This window comes from Protomyctophum parallelum (assembly GCF_964188405.1).
Source record: "Protomyctophum parallelum genome assembly, chromosome: 8".
Taxonomy (NCBI): Eukaryota; Metazoa; Chordata; class Actinopteri; order Myctophiformes; family Myctophidae; genus Protomyctophum; species Protomyctophum parallelum.
The window spans coordinates 10,646,702-10,666,183 of NC_139703.1; the positions used below are offsets into that span (position 1 = coordinate 10,646,702).

Sequence of the window (19,482 nt, forward strand, 5' to 3'; positions counted from 1 at the left end):
ATATTAACACTTTCATACAAAGCCACTGCAGTATTCTGATACTGTGAAGGTACTGCTATTACTACCTGTAATAGCCATGACAGCATACAATCATAATTTCAAAGGTAGACAAGATTGGCTTACAAGAATTTAGATATTTTATTGTAAATACACTTTAGACGATTCAGTCAATCTTTTTGCAAGCAAATGGTGTACACTTAAATCCACTGCAATAACGAGCTGTTGAACAATGTTAAATCGCATAAACAGTCCAGTTGAGATTAACCTCGCGGACGTAAAGCATCTGACGTTTCAGTGATAGGTTGACAGGAGAATTTGTGGAAACTTGGTACTGATCATTCATTTCTCAATGGAGTTGAACATAAATGACCACAGAAAAAGTAAAGCAAGTAACAAAAAAAAGGACATCTGTGAACATTTTCACAATAATCTTACAGCTTGAAAGGTTGTAATGGAAAAGGCCATAGAAAGGAGCATGGTTAACACACAAGGAGAAAATTGTAAAATAATTTAGGTTACTATAATATCTCATACATACAGTATATATGCTATATTATATACTCTATGCATATCCACATGGTCCCGGTCCGGCAGCTCTTGACAAGTTATTCATGATCTGTTACAAAGCAGGCAACACATGACTAGCAAAACACTAGCTAAGTGATAGGTTGAGCAAAGAGCCATTTTGAACAGTCTCAGGTCTGCACAGCGATTTATTTATTTATTTTTTAGATATTTTTATTGATAGGGTACAGTAACTAGACAGGAAAGGGGGAGAGAGATGGGGAGTGACACGCGGCAAAGGCCGTCGGGATTGGGAGTCGAGCCCGTGGCACGCCATCCGGCTGGCTTGGCAGCCTAGGTGCCCAGACGGTTGAGCTAACCGTCCGGGCCTGCACAGTGATTTTAATGTGTTTACTGTTTACCAGTACATTAGTAAGTACATTAGTAAGTACATTTAACCAATCTATGACTAGTAGTAATCTAATGCTCATGCTCATCGTTTTCGTGACCATTTCGTTGTCCTTTGTGCTCAGTTGTGTGCTTCTTTGAAACAAATCTGCTAGACTGATAGTGATAGATCCCTCAACCAAATCCTTAATCCAACCACACCAAAATTATGCCTAAACTAAACCTAAACTACTAACAGTGCCTTACAATTTTTGATTGGTCATTTTTGGTTGACCCAGTCTTTGGTCATCTGCACAGGGGGTCAAAGTTGAAGAAGTTTGACTTTGGCCAGCACATGCGTGGGGCTAAGAGCCATCCAAGCTAGCATCAACACTCGCTATGTATGCTCATTATGTTGCCTGCTTTAAACCTGGGATGCCAGGAGAATAAGAGAGATTCACACTATGGTCCCGGATGCGCACTCGGGACCACTTGGCAGATGTTGTGGTAGTGTGAATGCTGCGTACCGTTCCCGGGAGCAGATCACCCAAACGTTCCCGGGACCACATCGGGACCGATTGAAGTGTACTCGGATACGGATCGATGCAATGTGAAAGCATTGAATACAATTGAATGAAGTGTACTCGGGTACGGAATAATCTCAGCCAATGTGAATCATGGCCGGACCAGGAAACCGTATTCGGGAACAGTTTGAATCAAACAGACTCAGTGTGAATCCCCTATTAAAGTAGGGTTGTACCCAGGGACCAAGGTTGGGAATCACTGCACTAACTTAACCATATATAAATTAATTGCTCTTTATGCTAACTCTTGTGGATCTCACTATGATTGATGCGTTTTATTATTAGCTTTCCCCCGAGCTTTCTGAGACAGGTGTCGTTGGGTCAGCGTGGGCTGACGGAGGGGTGGGATTAGAGTCTTGTACTGGGTTAGAGGACGGGGTTGGGGTTTCTCCGGGGATATAGTCCGGTGTGGATTGCTCATTTTCGGTAGAACCCTGTGGTGGCTCCTTCTCATCTTCCTGAGGGTAGAGCTCAGGGTAGCGTTGGAGACAATCCTGCATGGACTTGAACTTCTCCAGGCAGTCAGAGCCCTTTACTTCCTCTTTGCTGTAGTGGAAGCACGAGAAGGCTTCCTTAAATTCAGTCCCACAGGGACCACTAGCCATCCCACCTAAGCAGGGGCAGTTCCAGTTGATCTCACCACTGGGAAGAATCAGACCTACAATGAGAAAAAAGGTAGTTTCCTAGAGCTTTCAATGTTTACTCTAACACAGACTTTTGCCAAACACAGTTGCCAAACTGTTTTGGCTGTGCACCCCGTTACCCCCTGACGTAGCTGACGCACCCCCCAATGCTAAGTCTTGTTGTATTTGGCTGAAAATGATACATGTTTTAACATGATTATGGCAAATGCACTGAGAGACATGCAGCTGCTGTATACTCCTGCAGCTGCTCTATACATATCCTTACAACAGTGGTTTACCGGATTTTGCAGTTTGTGCTAAATAACACCATAAAACCGCCATTACCCTTTTCATGTCATGCACCCCCTAGAGGGCGTTCACACACCACAAGGGATGCACGTACCACAGTTTGGGAACCCCTGCTCTAACATAACATAAACTATGTTCAGAGATTAATTGATAGCATGTTGGCATGTGGCATCTGCATATTATGACTATCAACCCTATTTTCAAAACTATTCAAATATTTCCCCTAAAAACTGAAAAGTTGTGAGACGTGAGCTTGTAGATCTGCTATGCGGGGGATTAAAAATATCAAACATTTCGGCCTATAATAACATGCCCAAAAAAGGGGACACCAAGGGTTAAACTGGCAAATTACATGATAATAATACAGTTCAACTGTTCCATAATTAGTGTGGGTTGCTGTAACAGGACAACCAGACCAGACTTTAGTAATTTGCCCACTTTATTATTTTATTTTTATAAGCTTTATTTTGTCCCACTACACCTCCCACAGTTTGGGCAGCACGCACTCACGCCATATGTTAAATCGACCAGCTTCATCAGGAATCGTGTGCTCTTTTTTCTACGAAATATGTTGTACAGTTTAAATTATATTAATTTATTCATGAATACATTATCCCATTAGACTTCTATTTGGGTAGCTGCAAAGACTCCAAATTGAGTATTTTTCTCAGAGACTGTAAGTGCTATAGTTACAACACTTGCTGGAGAGGTTAAAATGTGTCATCTTTTGAGCAGCACCTTCATGTTAACTCACCTGGCTCTTCATAAGGATCGTTTAGATCCTCCTCCACGAGCTCAGCGTTGCTCGGCGCTGCATGGTCCTCCTTAGTGACAAAGATGATTCGGTCCTTACCTGTGCAAAATAAACAGTGGCAATGTTATGTAAATAACAATATTAATTTGTATGTCAAATTGCTGCCACCCGTCCCTGGAGACATTTGACATTACAATAATGTGGAACATACCGGGGTCCGAGATATTAAACTATGTGAAGCACTTTGGCCTACCTTGTCGACATTCACAAATAGATGTTCAAAACTGGTACAATGTACATGTTTCAGCTCAGCTTTCTGCACAACACGTTCAGAGCACCAATATTTCAGAAAAGTGTAATATTTCACAAGTTTAATATACCTAAAGAAAGTGATTTGTCTTGATGTGGTTCTGCAGAACACTACAGACATTTAATAATTGCAATAATAATTGTCCATGTTGCAAATAATCTGGTCGGGGAGGGTCCCACAGTCACAGATGAAAAGAAATGCTTGCAAGGCGTAGCTCTGTTCCATAGCCTGCTTCGATTCTGCAAATTTCTGCCCTGCAGTAAGGCTATGCGACTTACCGGTTTAAATCTCAAATCGAAATCAGACCAGCCTCTCCTCTTTAGTGGAAATCTCCTACTTTCCTTAGTGGACGCACTCTGAGCCCCCCACCACATGTATAAACTGTACTTTTTGGCCAAAAGGGGATTTTGTTTCCAACGGATTTTTTTTTTTAGTTACTCCGCTGCGCCCTCTACTGATATTGCCCAGAGAACTGCCTCATAGAGAATATTTTTCCTCCGGTGGAAAAAAATCCCTTTCTGGCCAAAAAGTATATGTGTGGTGGGGGGCTCAGAGTGCTTCCACTAAGGAAAGTAGGCTTTCTATTGACACAACCCGTGTTTGTATTGGTGAGTAGGTCAAACGTTTGTGAGATTTCCACTAAAGAGAAGAGGCTGGTCTGATTTCAATTTGAGATTTAAACCGGTAAGTCGCATAGCCTTACTGCAGGGCAGAAATTCGCAGAATCGAAGCAGGAAGGCTATGGAACAGAGCTAGCAAGGCGTTGACTCATGAGCATGTAGATCGGCTGTTTTCACTATGTATTTGTGTAACCTTCACCTTGTCAAACGAAATGTAATAGTTGAGGCAAGTGCTTGTCAGGGTAGGGGTCCCCTGTTCAAATCATTATTTTGGGGTCGTCGCAGCATGACAAGTTTGAGAAGCCCTGCTCTAGGGTTAGGGGACAGATGCAGCACAGAAGTCACTCTGTCTCTCATTCAAAAGGACGAGCTGAGCTGAGCTAGGTTTTCTAAAATAAAATAAAAATCAATCTTAATTATCTGTTTTTTGTGTTTCGTTTTTACATTTAAAAGGGCTTGCTCGTGTACGTTTACTACAGTATATAAATATTGTAATTGTATTCCTTTATCATTTAGTCTGAGTTTTAGGTAACATTATAGCGACCCTAAATCCTGACATGCAAGACAGTGACACCGTTAGCTCAATTAAACAGCATGGTTACCTTCCTCCCTGACCGAGGGCATTGTTTTCACGCCGTGACGGGTTTATTCCACCCTTTAGTATCACTGAAATCGGTCACAACCCGCAGGTCCGGTGTCGCTATATCCAATCGTTATTTCAATGTCCAACTTTATAATATACGGTTTGTTTGTTTCACAACTATCCTTGGAGAGCTCAGCTCATTCAACCCAGAGAATCTACGCTATGGGGTTAAGAAGTACGTGATGGCGTCATCACCAGTGTTGCCAGATTGTGTGTGAGAAATAAGCAACCAGGTCCATGAAAACAAGGGCCATGAAAACAAGCCCAAAAGAATCCCGAGTCCGACTAGGCTATTTTCAAAACAAATGTGACAAAATGTGGAATATTCTTTGAAACATTATAACAACAACACTAATATAGCCAGAGGGTTCCTGGAACAAAATATTTCTTGGTGTAGGGTCCTTAATTGTGACAAATACATTAATCTGGAGGTTCTTTAATGTGTGAGAATCACTGGTTTAAACAACATTAGGAAACAAACTACACTCAACAAGAAACAAGCCCAAAAAACGCAACCGAAAGTGCCGGTGTGAGTACTACCAGATCATCTCGTGTACCCACACCGCAACTACCAATATTTATAAGCAACTTTACTGAAAAACAAGCCCCCATATTAGGTCGTTTATAATAGGCAGACATGGCGGCAACACTGGTCATCGCGCAACGTCTTAGAGTAGCGCAACGTGCACATGGACCCCTTTTAGAAGCCCCTTTCGGGTCCTGATTAGAAATGTAATAAAAAAAAAGTTGCTGACGAGAAGTTCCGAAAACAACAGGGTAACTGAATAGATTATTCCATGTTCACACCATTGCATAATGCGCGGGGGACATTTTGCAAAATGGAAATGTGACTCCTGTTCCTTGGTACCCAGATGTGGTGCAGTGGCTCCATCGCCTGGATATAAACGGTACTGGCCAGTGGCCAGTTTACCGAGGAGTGAGGATGATACATCAACATTATCCTCTGTTAAAATTGGTTTATGGACCACGGCTATGGAAGCACTAGTCAGTCATTAGACATAACCATAAACAAACCCCATACGCCCATATATAGGCATGTCACTATGATTCAGACATAACCATAAGTGTAAAGAAACGGTACCCTTTTGATGAATTGAACAATGTGGACCCTGTTGTAAACAAGTGTAATGCTTAATTGGGTCGTCCACTCACAGTTGACAGTCTTTTGTATTGAGTTTGTGCTTAAAATGTACTGTAAATTCTACAAACTGTTAATAAATATTTCAATCAATCAATCAAACCCCATATGCATAGCCTATAGGCAAATATGGAGATCCAGTTGTTCAGACTGTGCATACTGCATAGTGTATCTGTGCACATATGGTTATGTTTTACATACTGTATGGGACCACTGGCACAGACTGACTCAAATTCGGCTTGCACATCCACATCGGCAAGGACTCGAGGGAGTGCAGTTCCCGCCGTGGAGTTGTTCGGTATGCGGTTGTCCAGAACTGCCGATCCAACCGATAAGTCTAGTTATCCAGCACCACGCTGATCCAAACCATACGGGCATATACTAATGACAGATCTCCATATGAGCATAAAAGGGACACAGGTAGACAGACAGATGCAGAGAGCTCCATATATGGGCACAAAAGGGACAGTCGGGTACTCTGACAAAGCCCCCGGCCCCCCGACACCATGACTGACCCATCAGCGTGATCGGCAGGGCGAGTTGATAGAGGCCCTCACACAAGCTCCCATTGTAATCCAACTGTCTTAAGTAATTAAACAATTAGTAATTACTAGTCTCTCTCACCCAATTATTAATTAGAGCCAAGTAAACCATAACCTACAGTTGCGGGCTCTTCATAAAAGCTTCAGACTACTGGTCTTCATCACTCATGCACACATCTTTACTGTACTGATATTTGCTTTTCGTCAGAAACATACAGAATGTTAGGCTATAGCTACAGTATGAGTATACTATACCCTATGAAAAGGCAGTCACCAAATCATTAAGTGTTTTGTTTTGTTTTTTTATTGAGAATGTTTATCTGGAATACATTTGTTCAGAACCGCAATTCTTTTTACATTTAATCAAAAGACATTATCTTACACTAACAGAATTCAAAAGTGATTCAATGCATAACCTATATACAGAAAACCAAAAGTCTCATGGTTGTGAAAAAGTGACCAACGCAAATGTGTTCAATGAACACAAAGTTTTAAAAATTAAACAAAATTAACCTCACTAAATCTTACGTGGGTAACAATAAGGAATATGGCATAACAGTAAAATCGCCACTTCCTGGGTACGCCATGTAAATCAACTGTGAGGACTGCTGTACTGTACACATTCACAAAATAAACGAAACCATTTTAAGGTGGACCACATTGTGAGTCTTGCACACCCCTCCACTTAAAGACCATGTTGAGACAACAGGTTTAAATCAATGTCAAATGCAGGCAAAATGTTCATATTACTGATATTTTTTTGGTTCATATATTCCCTTAGTTGGGAGGTTCAAGTACCAAAAAAAGAAAGATACATTTTAGCAATAAAGGTACGGTAAGCATGAACAGATTCCTGGGATGGTAAGCATGAACAGATTCCCGATATGTAAAGGCTCACGCATACTGCAGTTTTTAGGACAGTGATAACCTACTCACCGCGGTGGTTGGGAAAACTACAACATGAAGTCACTGAGCCGTGGTGTGAAGAGACTCACCACTCACCCCAGCCCATCTCTCTGTTTTTACTAACCACCGGGGTGGTTAGTTTATCATCTAAAAACTTAAGTATGCGTCCCACTTAAGCATGAACAGATGCCTGGACACAAACTGTGAATATAATTTATGTTTACAATGAGAACATCCAGTACTATTATATCATACTGTCTTGGGTTATATGGAAGACGTCCAGCAGGAGGTGGCCTGCCATCGTCCGAGTCAAGTACAACTGCATTCTGCAGAGCTCTCTTCCTCTCCCTCGTTTCACACACACACACACACACACACACACAGACACACACACACACAGACACACACACACACACGAAACTTTCGAGGGAGTCTTTTTAAGTCCTCAATCAATCTCAAGTCAGTAGAAAAACTGATGACATAAACAGAAGTTTGTCCATTTGATTTGAATAATAGAAAAGGAGGGAGGGAGCTACGTGGACGATCCCATTTCAGCTGCCATTCCTGAGGGACGCAGAAGGAGAAACTCGAAGAATCATCCCCCCATAGCTGGACAGCAGACAGTGGAGGTGGTTAAAATTGATGAAAAACAATATCTGGGTGTGTGGGACTTGGTTGGTGCTTGTCTGTGTTATACAAAGTTGGTGAGGGGAAAAACTGTTGGCTTTTCTAGAAGAGCAGTGCTCCCATACTGCCTACTTCACTTTGTTCCTTGACAAAGATCTCAAAGTACTGGTAGATGATTGTGACGGCCAACAGGATACCAGTGCCAGAACCAATGGCTCCAAGGAAGTCAGCCATCACTGACAGACCACCAATACAGAGGCCACCGAAGGCAGCAGCAGTAGGAATGTACCTAGAAAACACAACATAACTGATTTCTGGAACTGTTGCAAAAACAAACATCACCAGGGACATTGATCACCCCCCCCCCCCCAAGATCTTTGTATTCTTATATAAAAATCTAGCATTTCAGCTTTATTTTTGATAGCAACAGAGAGAGGGCATGACATGCAGAAAAGAGCCTCTAGTCAGATTTAATCCTGGGACAGATGCATAAAATAATATAGCTTTGTTTATGTGGTATGTCAGGTGACTCACTGGGGCTTCCCCAAACTGATTCTATAATTACCCAATTATGTAACTAATGTAAATTATTGCAGATGGGACAAATGGTCACTTAGTTCCGCACTGCAAGCTTGTACATCTATTTAAAAAAAAAAAATCTTGAAAGTGTGAGAACTACTGTCTGTTTTAGAAGGCATTTGTAGAATCGGCCTCAGGTCTTAATGGGTTAAGAATTACGGAAATATACTCTGGCTAAGACAAGGAAGAAACCCGTTCTCAAGCTCATTGCTGAGCATAGTCGATACACATTTGCAACAGCGGACCGTAATGTTGACATGTAGAGACGCTCATACAATAATCATGTATAACTGAGGCCTGCAATATAACGTACCTATTGAGTTCATGGACCATGGAGGTCTCTCTGTGACCCCTCATCACCATCTGCTGTTCCTTCAGCTGTTTCGCCACCTGGAAATTTTCATAAAATCAACTCTATAATACAAGCTCCTTTGATGGTGAGCACAGAATCTGTGTGTAAAGGATTTCATTTCTGTAATTCCACACAATAGGACTTACATCTTTAGCGGATGAGCCAGACACTTCAATCCAGGTCTTGGAGAAAAAGGCACAGGAACCCAGCATGAAAACAATGTAGATGCAGGCATGTACTGGGTCGTCCAGGACAGACCCAAATGACTCTGGAGGAGAGAGGTAGTAGCATAGTCCGGCAACAGGGTAGGCACGAGCTGGACCCCCAGATGTTGCATCCTGAAAAACACCCCAAAAACTGTCTTCAGCAGAAGAACATGCTATAGAATTCTATGAACAATGTGCATCTTGATTGAGAATTTAATGGATCTCAAACCACGTGCTACCAGTGCTAACTTATTTGTAGTTGATGTGATAAATTGCTATTTTAGTGGCTTGACACAAGGTTATAAACAAACAATTAAACAACTCAGGCAATGAACTAGCATTGGGAATGAATGCTGCTTGGTTGTCTGCAGTGAAGGTTATCTGGAAGGTTCTCTTTGCCTCGGTTCCATTCAAGTTTTTCCAAAGAGAGACATGGCAGTCTTTCATTATATATTAATAGAAATCGTATATTATGTGGGCATATCCACTAAGGAGAGTTAAACATTTTGGCATACACAGACTATACTAAAAGGGTGCTTTAAAAGTTCTGTAGAGTTTATTCGTCTGCTTTGCTATACTTACAGACCAGGTCCCCAGCAGGTTGACCAAGAAATTGCCACTGAACCGCGTGGAGAGCATCTGAGAGATGACGTAGAGGTTGGACACCAGGGCAGACTGCAGGATGATGGGAATGTTGGAGGTGTAGAAGAGCTTGATGGGATAGGTGTTGTACTGTCCACGGTAGCGTGCTGACTTGATGGGCAGATCCACCCTGAAGCCCTATAGAAAAGCAAGCGGAAGAATGCTGTTAATTCCATTCATAAGAACACACTCACTGAGGGATCTTCTCAAGACTCTTATTACCAACTCCAGTCATGGGGGGACACAGTAACAGCAGCCTTTAAACGGGTGCCAGTGCCACTGCAACTTCTACTACAGGCACTCACCTGGAAGTATATGACCACACCAAAGACAAAGACTGTGGCAATGAGGTTCATGAGGTTGGGCAAGTTCTGTCTGTAGAAGGCCTCTCTCAGAGCACGCACTTTGTCCGTTCGTGTTGCTATCAAGTGGAAGAGCGCAATGATGGCTCCCTCAAACTCAGTGCCTAGAAGTCGGTAAAAAAAAAAAGAGTCAAGACGTTTTCCTGGATTTAGCAGAGGAGCAGTGAGTGTGCTTAAACCACAAATATGCCTTAGTTAACACATAATAGCAGTAGCCAAATCAAGGATTTCTACAACAACTATGACCAACAGACTACTTTCTATTCTCTTTACCTCGGCCAGTGTTGACAGTGGTGGGACTGAAGGCTTTCCATACAATGGTCTCACAGATATTGGTAGCGATGAACAGGGAAATGCCAGAACCAAGACCATAGCCCTTTTGAAGCAGCTCATCCAGAAGTAGGACAATCAGCCCAGCCACAAACAGCTGGAGAACACAACATAGTTGAGTTACAATCACATATTCAGTGAATGGCGATATACGATAATATACTATTATTACATAATTATATATTTGTCCTAAATAATAAATTGTCCCTCAATGAGTAATTTTCTTTCAAAGCAACTCCCTGCTGCTGACCCAAATGACTGACCCAGTCTCTTATTAAAACTCCAATCACCACTCTGGGCTAAGTCAGAGAACAAAAATGCGATGGAAAAGAAATGTATACATTCTAACCTGGATGATGATGATGAGACAGATGCCAGCTCCCATCTCTGAGGGGTCTCCATACATGCCTGTCATCACATATACGATGGCCTGGCCAATGGTAATGATCATACCAAATACTAAAAAATAAAATCAGTGATTGGTTAGACACCTTGATTAATTTCATGTTACACATTGACAAATTACAACCTGATGATAACAGACTTACATTTCTGTGCTCCATTGAAGAGAGCTCTGTCCTTGGGGGTGTCTCCCACTTCTATGATCTTAGCCCCAGCAAGCAGCTGCATGATGAGGCCTGATGTGACAATGGGTGAGATACCCAACTCCATCAGAGTACCTGTTGAGAAAGTAGAGTTAGAAATACCAACCACACTAAGGACAGTACTTAAAATGGGTTTTTTTGTACAATCTCTGCAGACATACCTCTGTTGGAGGCCAGAATTACTCTCATCCAATAGAAAGGATCTGCAGAATCTGAGGACATGATGCCAAACAGCGGGATCTAGGGGAAGAAAGGTTTCCACAAAATAAGTGAGATGTGTGATTTTTAAGGCAACATACGTTCCACTGAATTGGTGCCACAAATGCTTACAGCAGCTAAGAACACAAAAAGTGAAAATGAAATGGGCATCAAAGTCCAAAATTGTGACTAATTTGCATTTTGATGAAGCTAAAATGTAGATTATCCCCCTGAGCATTCATCATTGCTTGAAGTTAGTTACTGAGGACAACCACAAATTCCCCGGGCTATATATTCATCACATACCCACCCTATAAGGCATATTTAGTCACAGAGTTGGAGAAAATAGCATCTGAAAAGTAATTTGTGGTGGCAGTTCAGCACACAGTATGTATTACAGCTTGTGCTGATGATTGGTCAGGTACTTTGCCACACACGTCCATCAGATATAACCCTCCCTGTGACAACACCACCACATGTTTGATCAACATCCCTCCCTCCCCCCCATTGATTCCTAATTAGAGTGGTTTAAGAGGGCAACCAGACTATAGTAATTTCCTGACTTTATTTACAGAGAAAAAGGTTTGGTTTTATTATTCCACCACTTGCGATGTCATGAGGCCAAATGCATCATCATCATACTGTACTTAGCAACCACACTTGCAATTTCCCAGAATGCAAATTTGCTAGTTTGTACTGCAATAACAATTTACTACATTTACTAGTCTTAACACAACCTAAATACACTGGAACAGACCAAGCTTGTAGATTACTCAACAAGGACATTTTTGCATTAAAAAGTATAAAAACTAATATGTATTAGTAACATTTACCTGGCAGCACACAAGGAAGATGAAGAGTGTGATGGCTGTCCATAGCACCTTCTCTCTGAACTGGATCTGTAGTTCAATCACATTTATTTTATTACATATTTATTACAGATAATAACATGCAACTGGAGCAAAGAACCAGTTGAAATTCAGAGTTCGTTTAAACTGTAGGCTGCTTTTAAGGAAATAAATGTGAACTAACCTTTCTTTCGGGCTTCTGTATCTCAGGCAATACCGCACAGAATGGCTTTATCACCTCCAAGAATTTAACTGAAAGCAAAGGATAGTATAGACTTAATTAGAAGATGGTCCATTGACGATGGGACGTGGCATTGATTGACTGGCCGACTCAAGTCAAGTTAACACAGCAATTAAAATATAAGAGAAAGGCCATAGGGCATCTTGCATGTCAGCAATAATCGTATCCAATAGTGGACAACATGTATATTTCCAGTACCAATATGCTGTTGATCCAACAAGGAAGAGTGCACTGCTGTAACACTGGCTTGTTATGCGTCGTCATCACTGGGCTCTATCTTTGAATGAGTTGCTACTTAGCTACTTAGCTAGCTTAAGAAGCCAACAACAGTGAGTCCTTTTAACTGGGCCACACAGTAAGTAAAACATCCAGACACTGAAATACTGTTTTTGACTAAAGTAATTTTAGCTAGCAACTAACTAGCTAAGCTGGCTAACAATCGTAAACTAGACGGACGTTCACGCCAAGCAAACGTTGCTACTAGCTAGCTGGTCAAGTCGGCTGCAATAAAACAATAGTGTTTCAACTACCAACGTTCATAATATTATATATTCAAATTGTTGTAATACTCACTCCCCATGATGTCTCCTGCGTGGGTTCCTTTTCTGGAAAGAACAGATTTGTGCCACCCGGCGAAATAACTCTTCACTACAGTTGCCGCCCCAGACCAGTGCCACTACACTAATAGTGAATGATTCTTACTGACTGAGTAGTGAGTACTGACTGCCTGGCTGCTGAGAGGACCACACTAACATCCCATAGCTCAGCGGGACGTCTGCTGGGCTGGGCCAGACTTAGAGAGTTACGCAAACTGCGTTCACTTCATGGGGCCAGTCCTTAGAGTATCTAAGGGCCAGTCGGGCCAGTCCAATGGCGGCTCTCCTACATAGACTACGCATTGAGCGTGGGGACAACCAACTGGGCCAAGTCCTGGACCGGAAGTAGGCAGAAATGCATTGGACTCAGGCAACAGCCCAGCTTTAATGATCTTAAATCCCTTTATTTTAAATTGTTTTGTAGTAATAGTACAACATAAACATTAAAGAGACTTTAGTTGTTACTGTACACTACTTTAAAACAGTTGTCATGTTGCACACATGCTTAAAATAGCTCTTATTTGCGCCGCCCTCGTTGAAAACAATGTATTTCCAAATCCAGCTTGGCTCAGTTCAGGCTGCATGAACAGCGCTCGAGCGCTCGGTTTCTGTCCCCTCTATATCGTAACTTTAGATGGCTCTGGGCTGGGCCAGAGTGGGCGTGACGTGAGCGTGGATGCGAGACACACCTCTAATATCATTTTTACTTTTAGTAATAGTAAACTCATAAACAGAGAGCGAACACAAGATAAAGGGCAAATGGGAGGGGAAAGAATATATATAAAAAATAACAACCTTGTCCAAATTGTCTTATAGAAATAGCGATTAATCTTTAAAGACCCCAATGGAAACAAGACATAGTAGTGCTTTGTTGGGTTTACTTTAAATCCTCTTAGCAGACCCTGTGCCTTTTTAAGTATTCAATCAATCAATCAATCAATCAATCAATCAATCAAAAGATGATGCTTTTATTTTTATTTTAGTAAAATAAATTACTAAGTAATCACACTCTTAAAACCACCGGTTTCCTGGCAACCAACTGCCAACCACAGCGCGACCACCCCTTCGCGCTATGGGATCTACAAGAGGGAGGAGCTCTTTAGAGACACGTCGCTCAACACAGCAGTGACGAACACAGCAGCCACAATGTTTAGGTGACGTTGCTTACTATGCTTAGTGCTTACCATAAGGATTTCCCCTTCCTTTTCAGTTTCTTTTAAATTATATAATATTGTAATAGCTATGATTGTTTGGTCATGTGTTTGGTTTTAAGAAGGTACAAAACCTATTTTGATATTAAAGCTTCCCCAGCCTGAATGAGTAAGCATTATCGAAAGTTTATCCATTTTACTGGTCCGATCTGACAATACGACACCCAATACTTCACACAATTTGTATTGTAATAACAAAAAAACAAGAAAAAATAAACACGTTCAGTCATTAAAACTCACGTAAAACCGTTTTACTTAACATAACAGTTTATTTTATCTCATCTCTAACGTTATGGTGGGAGTGGTCGTGGGACACGTGCTATGGCTGTGAATACACACCCTGTGAATACACTACAACACTTAAGTAATTGACCAAATATCGCCTATGGTTAAAGATGTCCTGCTACACTCTAGTCTAGTCAGTCTAGTGCTCTGAGTCTAGCAATAGTTTGTCTACATGTGATGAATCCTCACCTCCAACAGAGAGCAGCAGCAAGTAGAAAATGATCGACTTGAAAAAACGCTTGGCTGAAATAACATTTCATTGGCCTTGAAATGAATTATGTCAATGTCAACTCGTGATTTATGCACAGTCCTATAAAGACCATTTCCATACGAACTGGTCAATTTAAAAATAGCCCACTTTTGCTTAATTGCATTTCTCCAGCTGTTGAAAGCTGACTCTAGATTAGAAACTATAATCGAATAGTTGAGTGGCATGTCCTTGACTGTGTAACATAGGCTATTGTGGGTTTATATGAGAAAAATTTGACATATATCCTCAATTAGCTTCTTGATGTCCAAAATCAGTCACACTCACAAAACAAGTCTTTCCAATTGGTAGCAGCAAACACAAGAAAGACAGGGGCTGAAGGTGGGGTGGGGTGGGGTGTACCATGTAAAGAGAGATGTTTAAACTAGCAGCAGGTGTCGGCGGCTTTGTCACAGTGATGATGGAACAATTAATGAGCTGCAGACAGTTGAAAGAGTCACAAGATCACCATACTGAGCAGTGTGTCAGTCACTCTCTGCTCTGCTGTCTCGCCCAGACCTAATGAATCCAACCACACCGTGACCCCGGCCCCCCACCAACACTAGGTCCGTCTTACATCATCTCTCTGTCTCAATATTTCACTCTCTGCCTCTCTACCCACATCGATCATATGGGTGACTGACTGACTGGTCAGTGTTCCTTTATATTCAGGTCACATAGCACATTACAGTTCCTATGGCACTGCAATCAATTTTCTTTTCAGCCTCTATAATCAGATCTCATGATCAGATGTAGGCCTACTGATGTCTGATAATGACATGACATTGCAAACTCATAATATTCCCAACTCGTGCTGCTATTGATGGATGCAGAGTGATTACAGGTTTCTACTACATTCAGCTGTGTTAAAACAATTACTGATTGGACACCAACATTTACGTTGCTATGATTTGAAATAGGGCTGATCTCTATCTCTCTCTCTCTCTCTCGCACGCACCATAGACTGTAAAAAAATGTGCATGCACACACACACACACACACACACACACACACACACACACACACACACACACACACACACACACACACACACACACACACATTATGCTATACTGTTTTATATACCGGTATGTTCGTGTGTCATAATGTACCGGTATGTGTAAATAACTGTTATTTTGAGATCATCTTATCGCGGTAAAACCACAGGGGTCATGACTCATGGTCATGTTTCTGCTTGACTATAATCCACTGGAATCATCTGGCAGATATAAGAACACTGTGTCCTCTAACCCCATGACCCAAGGTTACATAAACATCTTACAGATCAAAGAGATAGTCCCCACCACCACCACATCATCCTTCCCACTCGTCATCAGACCCTGGATGAAGAACAGCTTGCTTCTCCAGGTCTCAGGATTCAGCGAACATGACAAAACCACCCTCCCCCATCAGTGGCAGTAGTGCTCACTAAAAGCTTTAAATCATAAGAACATTAGCAATAAAGACTGTTGATGAATCCTTTATTAAAATTGGCTCAAGGAAGGACCATTTTGTAGCCTGGCACTCAGTCTGAACATATTCTTTTAATGGGCGTGGCTAGCGATTCAGGGCTGGGGCCAGGCTAACCATTTTGCATAGTTTTGGTAGTTTAAGCCTGGTCATTACATTAAATTCAAGCGATGTTCGTCGTTGGTCTCCCGCTGTTAAAACGTACTGTTACAGTACGTCACCCCTTTTCTTTAAATCCTGTTTTCTAAAACTGTGATGTTCAAAATGCGAGAATTTGGCCTGTTTTTTTTTGCACGGTAGTGTTTTCCCTTTTAAAATAAGCTTCAATGAATCATCAATTTTGTTTGGGAAATGAATAGTAGCATGATCTAGCATATCCAACACCGCTTATTGCAAGACATAGGCCTACCACACAAAACACATTCCAGGAGGTGTTTGAATATAATCAAACTTTTCAGTAGTCGTAGGCTACTAAATGTCTCAATTATAAAAATCACAGTGAGGGTCCCTAATATATTAAAGTCTAACTCATGTTGCTATGATTAGGTGATGTAATGATGATGTAAAACAAACATAGTGTATGCTTATGATTGAATGGCATTAGTAACACAATAGGGTCAGAATAATGCATTGTTGAGGTGAGCTGCCCAGCCTGCTCTTGTTCCCCTGTCCCCCAAAATATCCCTGAACGTTTATCTTATTTCCTGGATCTATTCAAATTAAATACAACCTGCACTGAGATTTGTTGCTGTTAGGTTTACAAGAGTAGGCCTACACCCATAACTACGCACACACTTGATGTGTACCATAGTGCACCACACCAAAACATTTCAGTTTAATTGATCAAAATTATTATAATAATTTAGCACCTTTACTGCTGGGATACAGGGATGATAGATTTAAATCAGCTGGGAGTCAGAGCTAGAATGGTGTCTGACTGATTGACAAGCCACAGCACTGTCACTTGACTGTCAACAGGCTTCACCAGACAACACACTCACCACGTCTCCCTCTGCCTCTCCTGTCTGGGTAATTTATTTAAAGCACTGATACTTAAGACGTATCAAGTTTCAATGTCAGGGTGTTGGGAGCATTCCATAATGTTGACACAGAATATTTATTTATGTATCATGTTATTTAACCATGCTTCTTGACTGTTGACTGCAGCTCACATACACTATACACAAGACCCTCAAACACAGACATGTCATAGTAGATATTATGTACTGTGTCTGTATGTCCAATGTCCAACAACCGGCGTAGATCTGATTTGGTCCTGTCTTGTCATGACCAAAGCCTTTTAGCTGTGGGTTTCACATACTCTTTGATTTGTGTCATTGCTTTCCTTAAATGGGCATAACACTCAATTTCAACATTTTACTATGTCATTAATATACCTTAGATTCAATTAACATTGTGAATCACATCTTGATGACATCATCAAGATGATTTTTTTCAGACCTACAGTTCTAGGAAACACAGAATGGGGGGACTTTTTATTTATTTATTATTTACAGCTCAGTTAATAAGGTTACATACAGTAAGTGTTATGTATTTGGCCACAGACTTCTGTTTAAAAAGAGTTTGTGCCAGGAGCCCAGGAACCACCATAAGATATATATTTTTCAGTTGTGTAAGTCTTATCAATATTTGTCAACATCGTTTGAAAATAGCTTTTCTTTGCCAGTCTATTACAGCTCATCGGATATTTTTGAATAGCCAAAAAGTAAAATAGTGTTTGAACCCCTGGAGCCCCACCAAGGATCCCCCCAGACCTCACTTGAGAAAATAGATTATGTGCCCCTGCCCCGTAAATCACAGCATCCTCACCAAAACGAAACAAATAAACAAAAACAAAATATGTACAAAAGAGCCTGTTAAAGAATATGCGAAATTGGTGGCACAGTCTGTAGTGCTGTCGCCTCACAGCTAGAAGGTCCTGGGTTCGATTCCCGCTGGGGACGCTGTGGGCACTGGGGTCGTGTTCTCTCCTCCGCGTCATCAATGCCCACACCCGAGGCGGGGTTGGCAAAAGGGCCTTTCTGTGTGGAGTTTGCATGTTCTCCCCGTGTCCCCTAGGGTAGAAAACCATGCCGTAATCCTGGTCTCTAAACTACCTCCCCCTGGGGAACCTGATGGAGGGGAAAGGAACTGGTCGGAATAACGTGTTCCTTGAACATGCTACGTCCGTCTGGGGAAACTCCCCCCTGTCAGGTGAAAAAAAGCAGCTTGGACTCCTCATGCATAGAAGGAAGCATGAGGTTATTCCATTGCCCCCCCCCCCCCCCCTCCCAGGGTGGCAGAGGAAGTGTAGCCCCCAGGATTACATTTGATAATTGACACTGGGTGAAAAAATGGGTTGCAAAATCATGGGATAAATATTAAGGGGGAAAAAAAATACCGGTATGCCAAGTTTTATGGGAACCTTTTTGGTTTTTCTGCAGTTGTACTGTATACATTATGTACTGTATGTGTGTACTTTACTTTAAAAACAGCCCATTAAACCCATAACTCTGTGACTATGACTTTTGACCCCAGCTTTCAGAGAGAGCCACAGGACAAAACACTGCCGTCAGCACTTATGTCTGACTCTGACCTTCTCTTATGCAACCTAAGTTCCCACAGTCACTGCCATTAGGGTCAACTTGTCAAGTCAATTCTCCCTTCCCCCCCATGCTGGCTAGCTCCCTCAATCTACTCCTGGCACATTTCCACTGCATGGGGTACCGACTCAACTCGACTCAAAATGGGTCACGAATGAGGTACGCACGCACGCGAACACACACACACACACACACACACACACACACACACACACACAAACCCCCACACACACTAATCCAATCCAATCCACTATTTATATAGCACATTTCACAACCCAGGGTTTACAAAGTGCTGTACAGAAAGTTAAAAAGCTAAATACACTGTAAAGCTAAAACATAGAAACAACAGCAAGACCACACAGTAAAAAAGAACACATAACAACAAAGCCAAACAAAAACCACAGAAACTCAAACAGAATTGGTGTAAAGGTGGTTCTTAAGGCGAGATTTGAAAGTCTCGATGCCAGTTCCTGGTTTAAGCCAACATACAATGAATGCATTGCAGTAGTCCAAATGAGTGGAGATAAAAGCATGAATGACACGTTTAAACTCGTTAAAAGAAACAGCCTTGATTTGGGAAAGCAGCTGGATCTGACCACAGCGTTTACCTGTTTGTCAAGTTTGAGTGCATTGTCCATGTTGACGCCAAGGTTGGAGACAACACGAACCTATGAAACCTAGCAGATTATGAATTATGGCTGTTGCGTAGGAAGTCTAAAGCAATAAACCATTAGAGAGA

The 19,482-nt window shown here is 41.7% G+C and overlaps 2 protein-coding genes across 4 annotated transcripts; both read right to left on the minus strand.

Moving 5' to 3' along the window:
- Positions 1 to 123: 123 nt before the first annotated feature.
- chchd4b (coiled-coil-helix-coiled-coil-helix domain containing 4b) lies at positions 124 to 4,876 on the minus strand. Of its 2 annotated transcripts, XR_014569687.1 has the most exons (4): positions 4,694 to 4,876; positions 3,162 to 3,260; positions 1,131 to 2,133; positions 124 to 1,047 (listed from the first exon to the last, which is right to left on the minus strand). XR_014569687.1 is itself a non-coding variant. In XM_083772164.1 (3 exons), exons 1-3 carry the CDS (start codon positions 4,713 to 4,715, stop codon positions 1,757 to 1,759), a joined length of 498 nt encoding a protein of 165 aa, XP_083628290.1. In that variant the 5' UTR covers positions 4,716 to 4,876; the 3' UTR covers positions 124 to 1,756. The 2 variants fall into 2 exon arrangements, 1 of the variants encoding a protein (XP_083628290.1); XM_083772164.1 differs by having other exon boundaries at positions 124 to 2,133.
- Positions 4,877 to 7,463: 2,587 nt separating this feature from the next.
- Positions 7,464 to 13,029, minus strand: sec61a1a (SEC61 translocon subunit alpha 1a). Of its 2 annotated transcripts, XR_014569581.1 has the most exons (13): positions 12,905 to 13,029; positions 12,275 to 12,342; positions 12,076 to 12,141; positions 11,206 to 11,284; positions 10,988 to 11,119; positions 10,789 to 10,898; positions 10,383 to 10,536; positions 10,053 to 10,213; positions 9,688 to 9,885; positions 9,046 to 9,237; positions 8,861 to 8,937; positions 7,728 to 8,257; positions 7,464 to 7,689 (listed from the first exon to the last, which is right to left on the minus strand). XR_014569581.1 is itself a non-coding variant. In XM_083770503.1 (12 exons), exons 1-12 carry the CDS (start codon positions 12,909 to 12,911, stop codon positions 8,071 to 8,073), a joined length of 1,431 nt encoding a protein of 476 aa, XP_083626629.1. In that variant the 5' UTR covers positions 12,912 to 13,029; the 3' UTR covers positions 7,464 to 8,070. The 2 variants fall into 2 exon arrangements, 1 of the variants encoding a protein (XP_083626629.1); XM_083770503.1 differs by having other exon boundaries at positions 7,464 to 8,257.
- Positions 13,030 to 19,482: the final 6,453 nt, after the last annotated feature.

Coding starts and splice junctions, on each gene's coding strand:
- sec61a1a (XM_083770503.1), bottom strand. Junction 11,285..12,075: donor TCTTCCTTGTGTGCTGCCAG/GTAAATGTTACT, acceptor TTCTTCCCCTAG/ATCCCGCTGTTTGGCATCAT. Junction 10,214..10,382: donor CACTGTCAACACTGGCCGAG/GTAAAGAGAATA, acceptor ACCGACTTCTAG/GCACTGAGTTTGAGGGAGCC.
- chchd4b (XM_083772164.1), bottom strand. CDS start 4,715: ATGCCCTCGGTCAGGGAGGAAG. Junction 3,261..4,693: donor GCCCTCGGTCAGGGAGGAAG/GTAACCATGCTG, acceptor TATTTTGCACAG/GTAAGGACCGAATCATCTTT. Junction 2,134..3,161: donor CGATCCTTATGAAGAGCCAG/GTGAGTTAACAT, acceptor TTCTCATTGTAG/GTCTGATTCTTCCCAGTGGT.